Source organism: Chiloscyllium punctatum, chromosome 24 (assembly GCF_047496795.1).
Source record: "Chiloscyllium punctatum isolate Juve2018m chromosome 24, sChiPun1.3, whole genome shotgun sequence".
Classification (NCBI taxonomy): Eukaryota; Metazoa; Chordata; class Chondrichthyes; order Orectolobiformes; family Hemiscylliidae; genus Chiloscyllium; species Chiloscyllium punctatum.
In genome coordinates this window covers 88,587,712-88,601,559 of record NC_092762.1, presented here as the reverse complement: position 1 = coordinate 88,601,559, position 13,848 = coordinate 88,587,712, and the positions used below count along the sequence as shown (strand labels likewise).

The following is a 13,848-nucleotide window of genomic DNA, read 5'->3' as shown; positions in this document are numbered from 1 at the left end:
ACGGACTGGTAAGCTAGAGGAGATACTTGTTAGGAAGGAAGATGTGTTGGGCATTTTGAAAAACTTGAGGATAGACAAGTCCCCCAGGCCTGACAGGATATATCCTGGGATTATGTGGGAAGCAAGAGAGGAAATTGCAGAGCCATTGGCAACGATCTTTTCGTCTTCACTGTCAACGGGGGTGGTACCAGGGGACTGGAGAGTGGCGAATGTTGTGCCCCTGTTCAAAAAAGGGAATAGGGATAACCCCAGGAATTACAGGCCAGTTAGTCTTACATCGGTGGTCGGCAAAGTAATGGAAAGGGTACTGAGGGATAGGATTTATGAGTATCTGGAAAGACACTGCTTGATTAGGGACAGCCAACACGGATTTGTGAAGGGTAGGTCTTGCCTTACAAGTCTTATTGAATTCTTTGAGGAGGTGACCAAGCATGTGGATGAGGGTAGAGCAGTGGATGTAGTGTACATGGATTTTAGTAAGGCTTTTGATAAGGTTCCCCATGGTAGGCTTATGCGGAAAGTTAGGAGGCAGGGGATAGAGGGATATTTGGCCAGTTGGATAGAGAACTGGCTAACCGGTCGAAGTTAGAGAGTGGTGGTAGATGGTAAATATTCAGCCTGGAGCCCAGTTACAAGTGGAGTTCCGCAGGGATCAGTTCTGGGTCCTCTGCTGTTTGTAATTATTATTAATGACTTGGTAGAGGGAGTCAAAGGATGGGTCAGTAAATTTGCAAAAGATACGAAGATTGGTGGAGTTGTGGATAGTGAGGAGGGCTATTGTCGGCTGCAAAGGGACTTAGATATGATGCAGAGCTGGGCTGAGGAGTGGCAGATGGAGTTGAACCCTGTCAAGTGTGAGGTTGTCCATTTTGGAAGGACAAATAAGAATGCAGAATATAGGGTTAACAGTAGGGTTCTTAGGTGGAGGAGCAGATGGATCTTGGGGTCTATGTTCATAGATCTTTGAAAGTTGCCACTCAGGTGGATAGAGCTTGTAAAAAGGCCTATGGTGTATTATCGTTCATTAGCAGAGGGATTGAATTCAAGAGTCGTGAAGTGATGTTGCAGCTGTACAGGACCTTGGTAAGGCCACATTTGGAGTACTGTGTGCAGTTTTGGTCGCCTCACTTTAGGAAAGATGTGGAAGCTTTGGAGAGGGTGCAGAGGAGATTTACCAGGATGTTGCCTGGAATGGAGAATAGGTCGTACGAGGATAAGTTGAGAGTGCTAGGCCTTTTCTCATTGGAACGGCGAAGGATGAGGGGTGACTTGATAGAGGTTTATAAGATGATCAGGGGAATAGACAGAGTAGACAGTCAGAGACTTTTTCCCTGGGTACAACAGAGTGTTACAAGGGGACATAAATTTAAGGTGAAGGGTGGAAGGTATGGGGGGGATGTCAGGGGTAGGTTCTTTACCCAGAGAGTGGTGGGGGCATAGAATGCGCTGCCTGTGGGAGTGGCAGAGTCAGAATCATTGGTGACCTTTAAGCAGCAATTGGATAGGTACATGGGTCGGTGCTTAAGCTAGGACAAATGTTCGGCACAACATCGTGGGCCGAATGGCCTGTTCTGTGCTGTATTGTTCTATGTTCTATGTTCTATCTCCTTGTCCTCTCCTGGTGTAGTGTCATCATCATAGAGATAGTATCCGGGAAGCTTCCAGAATCTACCGCAAGGATCCAAAGGCCCTAATGTACGAGGGCTTTAAGATCATGCTCTTCCAGGACTTCTCAGCAGCGGTGATCCAGAAAAGAAAATCCTGTGACGGTGTCAAGAGAAAACTGAGGGAGCTCGGGATCCGGGACTCTCTGAGGTGTCCAGCGGTGCTTCAGATTATCTTAGATGGATCCGTACGTCTCTTTGACATTTCGGAGAAGGCAAGAGACTTTGTGGACAAATTAACTTAATCTGAACAATTTAGTCTGTACAAGCAGCAGTGTTGTTTAGGTATGTCTCTGCTTTTCTTTTAAAAAAACAGGAAGTGCAGTCAGGGCTTTCTTTTCAGAGCTTTTCTCTTGGTGATAATCTGGTTTAAACTATGTTCAGGGGTGGTTGAGAGGTGTATTTTCAGTCTCAAAGTTAAGTTATATCAAAGAATGGGCGGGGTATTTAGCCCCATTTTTTAACATTTCTTTATTCATATTGCTATACCATGGTGTATTTTCTTTCTTTGCTACTTGTGTTTGTGATGTGGCTCTAGCTAGGGGGAGGGAAAATGGTCGGTACGGCTAGGTACCTATCTCAGGGCAGTTTATACCCGGTTCAGGAATTTAAACATCTGGGCTGCGGACTTGGCAACTGGATGGGAAATTGGGTTTTGGGATGGAGAGTTGCCCCCTTTGGGAAAAGAGTGGGTCCCCCTATTCAGCGCCGTTGGTGCTTTATATGTTGGCTTGTTTTTTGGTTTTTGTTGTATATAATCTTTGATAGCCTTGTAGGTTTGTTAACTGTAGTGGTTTTAGTTTTTGTAGTTTTTATGTTCAATGGATCATGTGACAGTAAGGCTCGGCAATTTGCGTTTTGAGTTCCTCCTCTCTGGAATTTCAATGCTACTGCAGAAGGTTCTGGCTAATGACTTGATTAAATGGTGTACCTGGAACATCAAGGGGAGTCACTCACCAATTAAGAGGAGGAAGGTACTTTCTGTGTGTGTGTGGAGTTAGGGTTGGTGGACGTCTGGAGGTGCCTCCACCTTACAGGCCGGGAATTTACGTTTTTTCCAATCCACACAGATGTCACACCAGGATTGATTGTTTTCCTGATCCCCGTGGCAACCCTGGACTTGGTGGCATCTTGTATTACCATCTCTGATCACGCTCCAGTGTACCTATTGGTTAAGATTAAGGATGTTACAGCGGATTTGAGGCACTGGCGAATGGATCTCTTTATCCTCAAGGATAATAAGTTTGTGGAGGATTTCTCTAGGGAATTTTGGGCGTTTTGAGACATTAATTCAGGCTCGGTTAGTGAGTGGTCTTACGAAAGGTCTTGAGGGTGAATATCAATTCCCATTTAAGTGGTCGGGGAGTGGTTATATATTTGGGCATATTCATTACTACAGTTCTTGATCGATTGCTTAAAGCTAACTTTGTTCAATTATCCAACAAAATCAAAGAAGACCTTCAAAGATGGGAGGTGGGAGGGGCTTCCAGTCTCATGGTTGGGTCGGATAGTGCTTATTAAGATGAATATTCTCCCCCATTTGTTATACCCTATACAGATGTTCAATAAGCAAATATTCAGGAGACTGAACGGCTGGTTCAGCTCTTTTATTTGGCATCGTAAGCAGCACCTCATTAAATTAGCTCAAGTGCAGTTGCCCTCACAGACTGGAGGGAGTGGACCTTCTGGTCATTAAAAGCTACCAACTCAGCTGACTTTAATCCTACATGAGTGATTGGGCCTGTGGTTAGATATCGAAGCCTCTCAGGCAGGGTGCCCCTTTACTAGATTGCTGTTTTTGGACAAAATGGGGAAAGTTAGGGAATATTGCCATAACCCAATAGTCAGCAATACTGTTAAAGCATGGAGGGCAATTCAGCAGAGGGAAGGTAATATTGGCAAAACGTCTTCTCTTATACCGAGAGTAGGTATGCTGGGCTTTCGACCAGGAATGATAGATTCAGGATTCAAAACATTGGGCAGCTAGGGGTGTGTCTTGCAGGGGAGATTTATTTGAGAGAGACACAATGAAGTCCTTTGATCAGTTAGCACGGAAATACAAGTTATTTAACAGAGGCCTCTTTTGTTTATTTCAAGTTAGGGATTTGACTAACAAGTTAGACTTTTGACTGATCCCTACAAATCCGCCATAGAGAGAGGGAGTGCTCAGTGCTAAGAGTATGCTCTCTGTCAGCGCTTTATATCATCATGCGGGGGGGGGAGCAGCCCCTCAGATGAGATTGATCAACTCTGCAGGGTGTGGGAGAGAGAGCAAGGCAGTGAGGTCTCCTCAGAGGCATGGGAAAATGCAAGATCGATATCAATTTGCAATAGGACCTATGCTTTATAGTTTAAGATTCACCACTGGGTCCACTTTGCTCTGGACAATTTGTCAAAATTTAAACCAGGGGCATCTTCAACATGTCCCAAGTGCAAGGTCTATACGGGCGCTCTTACCCACTGTCTCTGGTCCTGTGGGTAGGCTTTAAACATCCTGGAGCGCTGTGGCAGGTGCAAAGGAGGGGATTTTCGGTGTAAGGGTGGAGAAGGACCCAATCTGCCCAGTGTGTTCCCTGTAGGTGCTCATAAAAACTTTTCAACCTCCTGACTTTCTGCACAAGAAAGAATATCTTGTTAAGTTGGGCATCCGAAAACCCCCCAGGCCTGTCGGGTTGGCGTAAGATTGTTATGGAGCACATCCCCTTGCATTTTCTCACAAGTATGATACACCACAAAACAGAGAATCTCTATAAGACATGGCAGCCCTTTCTGGAACACCTGGACACAGGTTTATCTGCCACACTAATAAGGGCTTTTAGACAGCCATAATGATTGTGCTTTGAGTTCAGTACCATGTGGGGAGGGGGAAGACTGCAAATGTATGAATAAGTGAAAATGAATGCTCTTGCTATTTGAGAGCGAGTGTTTTGTTTGGCTGAGCTGTATTATTATTATTCATTAGTTTGTTATTAGTTATTATTCAGTTAAGTAGTTAGTTGGGTTTTTTTAAAAAGAGGTTTTTTGGACAGGAGGGTGGTTTGAGCTTTTACTTTTTTGGTGTGCTTTGTATTTGTTGAAATTTTTTTTAATATTACAATGAAATTATATTTTGAAGAGACATGAGGGACATTTTTCGACAGAGTGGTTTGCATGTAGCATTAACTTCCTGAGGGATTGATGGATGATACGCTGTTTAAAAGACATTTGGATAAGTTCATGAATAGGAAAGGTTTGGAGGGATATTGGACAAGAACAGACAGGGGTGGACTAGGTTAGTTTGGGATTATGATGTGTGTGGATCAGTCAGACTGCAGTGTCTATTTCTATGCTGTGACTCTGACTTCTACACTACTCTCCCCTCCCCCCCCCTTCCCCCCCCTTCCCCCCCCTTCCCCCCCCCCCTTCCCCCCCCCTCCCCTCCCCCCCCTCCCCTCCCCCCCCTCCCCTCCCCTTCCCCCCCCCCCCCCTTCCCCCCCCCCTTCCCCCCCCCTCCCCTCCCCCCCCTCCCCTCCCCCCCCTCCCCTCCCCTTCCCCCCCCCCCTTCCCCCCCCCTCCCCTTCCCCCCCCTCCCCTCCCCTTCCCCCCCCCCCTGAGAGATGGCACCTTGGACCTACCATCTTGAAGTGTGCGTTGTCACCAGCGTCAGCTGCAAACAGCTGACCCTGCAGCTAGGACAGGTTCAATTTGTTGTACACCGTGGAAGGAAAGCCACAGTTGGACTGAAACAAGACAAAAGCCTTTCAGCAGATTTGAAACCAGCCACTCAACTCCCACTAACACTTTGGATTGTAGCCTTACATTGGCCGATGTATCCCATCATGGAACTTGGAGACGGACCCATACGAGTTTTTCTTGGCTTGTTATCCCTAATCGGTGTTATTCTTTTTTGGCTCAGTAAGAAAAAACTCAATCAATACAAGCAAGCCTGGTTTAAAAGTTTAAACGTTAAAGCCTTGTTGTGTGGGGTGGGGTGGTGGGGGGACAGGGGAAAAGAGGGTGAAGTGGTTGGTTGGCCATAACAGAGATCCTTTGGCTTATTCCGGAGGTGGGTGGATAAAGTGATGCATTCGGGATTTCATCTGGAACAGGAAACAATGTAACACCTCATTCATAATTTCCCTCCTGTATGTTAGAGGCATCAACCCACAATAGGAAACTATAGCTCCCCTTGGCAGAATATTACAGTGGAATTAAACCTCCCTTCCCACCTCCCCAAGCATAAACTCCTCCTGCCCACCATCCCCTAAAACCAAGATCAGAATCTCAAACTGAACGTAAAGAAAAAAGAAAAGATTGACACAAGGTTGACTTTGGTCAATGAATCCTTTTTAATTGACATTTAGCAGAATAGAGAAGGTCAGTAAAAGCTTCAAAACATCTCACTGTCGAGAGACAGAGTTTCCCAGCATTCTTAAAAATCATTTCATTTTGATGATTGCTGTACACATTTGGTAAAGACATCATGGCAGATGGTAGTCATACAGGCCAGTGCTGTTACGTACTCCATAAAGTCCACTTTCTCATCACCACTGCGGTCCAGAGTGTCCATGAAGGTCTGTTTGCATTTTTCATCTTTCTGTGGGATCAGAGGAGTTGGAGGTTTTAAAATATAGGAGGCTCAGACTCAGTTTGTCATTAAAGAGAGCAAGTCACTAGGCAGGGTGGGAAAGAAGTGGGTTTGAAGTTGAGAAGGTTGGGGCACAGGCAGGGAGAGGGGGTGGTGAAGCAGCAAAACAGGATCTGACGCCCCCTCCTTCCCCAAGCACTAGAGATAAAAAGGAAAACTCTGGAGAAATTTAGCGTCTGGCAACATTTCCAGAGAGAACCCAAGCAAAAACTTTTTTTAAAAAATGGAAAAACCTTTCGTGTTTCTCTCCAGAGACACCACCAGACCTGCAGAGTTTCTCCAGCACTTTATTAAAGCAATTCAAAGTATAAAAGATGGAGACCTCCTTAAAATTTTAACTAACCCAGCAGATTTTTAAAAACCAATCCATATTATCAACCATTTCAACTTCTCACTCAAAGTCAGTCAATTATAGGTTAAAATAACAGATTGCCAGAAGTAAGATTTCAAACATTTACCGGGATAAAATTCGGTAGCTGGCTTTCCAACAGTTGTTTCAATTCAGGTTTGGAGAGTGTACTGCCGTCATTATCCGTTCCTGCATATTTTTGGAAGGTAGTTATCAGTGTCAGCATACATGCTTCCAGATCAGTACAGCCAGACATGATAGCAACAGATCAATCAAGTTTACCAGCTAAAGAGAGACACAAAGTTCAGAGTTAAACAAGAACCACCATTAGAGCACTTACCATACAATCACAGAAACAGGCTGCATCAATTTCTGTTCACTTTAAATATAAACTGAACAGAACTCTCAAACTGAACACAGCGAGTCGGAAACAGCTTACCCACAGCAGGTAATCAGAGGCACCCTGGCATTGTGCAAACTGAACTAGAGAGAAGGCCCATTTGAGGTACCACAGTAACATCAAATGGACCAATTTGTTACTGTTGTTCCACAGAGACACTAAATGAGAGCACTTCTCACTCTGTGGGATTACTCCCTGCACACAGTTCAGCAAAATTCCGATCACCACATAACACATTCCATTCTGGGCCAAATATCCAATTCCAAATGGACTATTATTAACTGTCTCCATCAGGAACGTTTCCATCAGGAAACTGCAGCATTTGAGAAAGGTCCAATGACTCCAGGCCACAGAGTTCAAGACTTTTGGACCATCTTATTAAAAAAAAGGAAGGAAAGTGATTAAGCAACAAACACACAAACCCATCAGCATCTTTCACTGGGAGAAAAACAAAAATTTGACATTTAGCTAAGGAATGAGCATATAATAATCGGGAGGTTCGAAACATTGCAGCTGACTTAATTAAAATACAACAAACCCACATCCCAGTAAAACAAATATCAAAGTTGCAAAAACAACAGCAACATTCAGAAATATTCACTTGATAAAATCTATTATTTTCCAGACTTCTTAAAAAGTTTAATAAAACTTGAACCATTCCCCTTCAGATAAAACCTTCAACATTCTATTTTACAAGCTTCCCTAAAGCTCAGACTGCCAGCCACTTCTCTCTATCTTACCACAATCTGCAGATTCCCACAAACTACAAATTACAAAGTACAAACACAACTTTTATAAAGTAGTTCGCAGCACCGCACCCAGCTCAATGATTTCATGCAGCTTTCCCCAATCAAAACCCAACAAATGGAGGTATTGCCCTGATCCAGAATCCTATTGGCTGTTGCAAGAGCAGGGTGCAGTTTCCTTTGTTCCAGCCCCATTGGCCCTTCCCAAACATGAAATGTTTGTGGAATGAATCATTTCTTTAAGGGATTACAGACAATACATTTCTCAATCATCTCCAAACTACAACACCCAACTAAATCAATCTCTCACTGTTGTTAGTGATTTGCACAAGAACACACTCCAGTTTGCTAGTTTAAAAAAGATTGCTCAGGGGTGTAGGTATTGCTGGCTGAATCCAGTCATAGAGTCATAGAGATGTACAGCATGGAAACAGACCCTTCGGCCCAACCCGTCCATGCTGACCTGATATCCCAACCCAATCTAGTTCCACCTGCCAGCACCCGGCCCATATCCCTCCAAACCCTTCCTATTCATATACCCATCCAAATGCCTCTTAAATGTTGCAATTGTACCAGCCTCCACCAAGTCAGTCCCTAGTTGCCCCTTGAGAAGGTGGGGGTGAGCTGCCTTCTTGAACCACAATACCCTTAGGGAGGGACTTCCAGGATATTAACCAGTGACAGTGAAGGAACAGTGATATATTTCCAAGTCAGGATGGTGAGTGGTTTAGAGGGAAACTTGCAGGTGGTCTTAAAATCATAAAGTGTTACAGCGCAGAAAGAGGCCCTTCGGCCCTTCATGTTCACACTCATCATTAACCGTACATCTGCTGCAATCCCACTGCAGCTCAAAACTCCATCTAAATAGTTCTTCAGTGCCTTGAGGGTTCCAATCTCTCCCACTCTCACAGGCAGTGAGTTCCAGATGCTCACCACTCCAAGTGAAAAGATGTTTCCTCAAATCTCGTCTCAACCTCCCTGCCTTGATGAATTTTGTGACACCACCCCCTCTTTTATACACATGGCTCCCTCCCCTCCCACAGACGCCCCATTCCATATCTTGCCTGAAGATGCTACAGCTCCCAGTCTTGCCCCTCCCTCGACCATGTCTCCATAACAGTCACCATATCACATCCCCACAAACTAACAAATGCCCTGAACTGCCCTCCCTTAATCGGCCGATGTGTTGGATCCAGTGTCACCCTGGTTCTGTCCATTTATGCCTTAATCTGATGGGACTCACTCTGCCTGAGATTGTTTTTCTGAACTTGTTTGGGTATCAGACTGTTGCTATACCATTCTTCTGTATCACAATCTCAGCCAATTTCATTTAAACCCTCATCAACATCACTCCCTCCCCAGCCCACTCAGCCTCTCACAAGGACACCGCTCCCAGCAGATCCCAGCAGAAGTAATCCCGATGATTGAGGAGTTGAAAGCCCTCCCTCCTTATATCCATCCATTCCATCTGCCTTTTCCTATACCCACTGCCACATTGCACCAGCAGGAATCCACAGATTACAATGCTTGATTTTTTAAAATTGTTACTTAGCTCCCAAAGTTCTTGTTGCAGCACCTCAGCCCAGCTTTTCCCAATGTTATTGGTCCCAGTGTGAACCATGACCTCTGACTGTTGGCCCTTACTGTTCAGGGGGTCCTGCCCTGACCCTGCCCCCACAGAGGGGGTAACACTGTCTGTCTGTACCCGTCACAATTCAATATCTGGTAATATTCACTGACTTCCAACACAGAGAGATTGATCTTGAGTAAAGTGTACTCTGGGGTTTTCCAAACCACAGGCCTGTCTCCCTCTGACCAACACTCACCCATTTCCTCTGTGACTGCACTTCCTCAAAATGTGCAGAGTGCCCAATCAAAATACATGCTCTCCACGTAACTCCCACCCCCACACACCCACACACACACACACACCCACCCCCACACACACACACACACACTCACACCCACACCCACACACACACACACCCACATCCCCACACACACACACACACCCACACACTCACACCCACACCCACACACACACACACACACACCCACACACACCCACCCCCACACACACCCACACACACACACACACACACACACACCCACCCACACACACCTACCCTCTCCCACACCCCCCACACACACACCCACACCCACACACCCATACACACCCACACACACATCCCCACACACACCCACCCACACACACGCACCCACAGCCCCCCCACACACACACAAATACACACACACGCACACACACACCCACACACCCACCCACACAGGCGCACACACACCCACACACACGCACACCCACGCACACCCACCCAAACCTGCACACACACATCCACCCACACCTGCACACACGCACGCACACCCACAAATACACACACACACACACACCCCCACACACCCACACCCACAAACATACACCCACACACACACACCCATCCACAACCACACACACACACCCACACACCCACATCCCTACACACACCCACTCCCACACCCACATGCACACGCCCACACGCACACACAACCACGCACACAGACACAGCCACACACACCTCCACCCACACCACACACAAACACCCACATGCACACACACACACCCACACACACAACCCCACACACACTCCCACACAACCACACACAAACCCACAAAACCGCACACACACCCCCACACACACCTCCACCCACACATACATCCACACACACCCACACACACCCCCACGCACACCCCCACCCACACACACACCCACACACATACACACGCACACACAACACCCCCACACAACCACACACACACACCCACACACTCCCACGCACACCCCACACACACACACCCACGCCCCCACACACACCCGCACACACCACACATACACACACACCCACACATACACAGTCACACTCTCTCATACACTCAGACACACTCTCACACACACACACAACAGACAAACACGCACACCCACGCAGACCCACACACGCACACACACACACCCACAAACACACACATACACGCACACTCACAAACACACACCCACACACACGCGCACACACACGTGCACCCACAAACACACAGCCCCACACACATGCACACACAACCACACCCACACCCACACCCACACACACACCCACACCCATCCACACATACTCCCACACACACACATACACCCACCCACACACACAACCACACACACATACACGCACCCACACACACAACCACACACATACACCCACCCACACACACACCAACACACACGTACCCTCACACACGCGCACCCATGCACACACACCCACACGCACACCCACACACCCACACACTCACCCACGCACACACACACACCCACACCCTCCCACACACAATCGCACACACAGACCCACACACACACAACCACACACCCCCTACTCCCACCCACACCACACACACACATACACCCACACACACACAACCTCACACTCCCCACTCCCACCCACACACACCCCCACGCCCACATCCCCACACACCCACACCCACACCCCCACCCACTCACACACACACACACACCTATCCACAGGCACACACACACACCCACACACCCACACACACACCCACACCCCCACACGCACACGCACACAACCACACACACCTCCACCCACACCACACACACAAACACCCACACACACACCCACACAACCACACACACACCCACACACACCCTCCCACACATACACACCCACGCGCACACACATACCCATGCGCACACCCACACAGTCACACTGTCTCATACACACAGGCACACTCTCACACACACAGACACACACTCCCACACAACTACACACACACCCACATACACACACACACACAACCACACCCACACACACACAAACACCCACACACCTACACCCACCCACACACCCGCATCCACACACACACACAGGCACACACACAGTCACACTCTCTCATACACACAGACACACTCTCTCACACAGACACACACAGTCACACTCTCTTACACAGACACACACAGTCACACTCTCTCTCACACAACACACACTCTCTCACACACACACTCCCACACAACCACACACACACCCACACACACACACACCCCCACACACACAAACACCCACACACCTACACCCACCCACACACCCGCATCCACACACACACACAGGCACACACACAGTCACACTCTCTCATACACACAGACACACTCACTCACACAGACACACATAGTCACACTCTCTCACACAGACACACTCTCGCTCACACACACACTCTCTCACACACACGCAGACACACTCTCTCTCTCACACACACAGACACAGACATATACACAGACACACTCTCTCTCTCACACACAGGCACACTCTCTCACACACACTCACACACACAGTAAGTCACACACAGACACACCCTCTCACACACACACACAGACACACACATCACACTCGCTCACACACTCTCTCTCACTCACACACACACACACTCACACACACAGACACTCTCTCTGTCAGACACACACTCTCTCACACAGACACACTCTCACACACACAGACACACTCTCTCACACACACACTCTCACACAGACACACAGACATACTCTCACACACACACTCTCTCACACAGACACACTCTCACACAGTCACACTCACACACACAGACACACTCTCTCTCTCACACACAGACACACTCTCTCACACACAGAAACACACACACACACAGACACACACACACAGTCACACTCTCATACACACAGTCACACTCTCACACAGACACACTCTCTCTCACACACACACACAGACACACTCTCTCTCACACACAGACACACTCTCTCACACAGACACACTCTCTCACACACACACAGACACACACTCTCTCACACAGACACACTCTCTCTCTCTCACACAGACACGCTCTCTCACACAGACACACTCTCTCTCACACACACACACACACAAACACACTGTCTCTCACACACACAGACACACACTCTCTCTCTCTCACACACACACAGACACACACACTCACTCACATTCACACAGACACATACACTCACACAGATACACACAGACACACTCACACACAGAAACAGACACAGACACACAAACTCTCACACACACAGAAAAACTCTCTCAAACACACACACAGAAACAGACACACACACGGTCACACTCTCTCACACACAGACAGACACACTCTCTCTCACACACACACACAGACACAGACACACACACAGACACACTCTCTCTCACACACACTCACACTCACTCACACAGACACCCACAGATAGACACACACACACTCTCTCTCACACACACTCTCACTCTCTCACACACACACACAGACACACACTCTCTCACACAGACACGCTCTCTCTCACACACAGGCACGCTCTCTCACACACACACAACCTCTCTCTCTCACACACAAATACACACTCTCTCTCTTGCACACACACAGACACACTTTCTCACACAGACACACACACATAAACACACACAAACACACTCTCTCTCATACACACACACTCTCACAGAAAGACAGACACACTCTCTCTTACACACACAAACTCACACAGACACACTCTCACTCTCTTACACAGACACACACAGACACGCCCTCTCTCACACACAGACACACACTCTCACACACACAGACACTCTCTCACACACACAGAAAGACACACAAAGACACTATCTCTCACACTCATACAGACACACTCTCTCACACAGCAAGACACACTGACACACTCTCTCACACACACACAGAAACAGACACACACACAGACACACTCTCTCACACACAGAAACAGACACACAGACACACACACAATCACACACTCTCACACACACACAGACACACTCACACACAGATACACTTTCTCACACAGACACACACACAGATACATTCTCTCACACAGACACACACACTCACACAGAGACAGACACACCCTCTCTCACAGATACACACAGACACACTCTCTCACACAGACACACACACAGACACACTCTCATTCTCTCACACAGACACGCTCTCTCTCACACACAGACACGCTCTTTCACACACAGACACT

The 13,848-nt window shown here is 47.5% G+C and overlaps 1 protein-coding gene across 1 annotated transcript; it reads right to left on the bottom strand.

The window, feature by feature from the left end:
• Positions 1-5,968: 5,968 nt before the first annotated feature.
• Positions 5,969-7,904, bottom strand: LOC140494826 (protein S100-A2-like). The gene is made up of 3 exons (XM_072594482.1): positions 7,781-7,904; positions 6,750-6,925; positions 5,969-6,240 (listed from the first exon to the last, which is right to left on the bottom strand). The coding sequence occupies exons 2-3, from the start codon at positions 6,894-6,896 to the stop codon at positions 6,088-6,090; spliced, it is 300 nt and encodes a 99-aa protein (XP_072450583.1). The 5' UTR covers positions 6,897-6,925; positions 7,781-7,904; the 3' UTR covers positions 5,969-6,087.
• Between the last annotated feature and the right edge of the window lie 5,944 nt (positions 7,905-13,848).

Bases quoted from the DNA above. Each gene is read 5' to 3' on its own strand.
- LOC140494826 (XM_072594482.1), bottom strand. From the start codon at position 6,896: ATGTCTGGCTGTACTGATCTGGAAGCATGTATGCTGACACTGATAACT. The intron at 6,241-6,749 runs GTAAATGTTTGA...CTGATCCCACAG, and splicing joins AGCTACCGAATTTTATCCCG to AAAGATGAAAAATGCAAACA.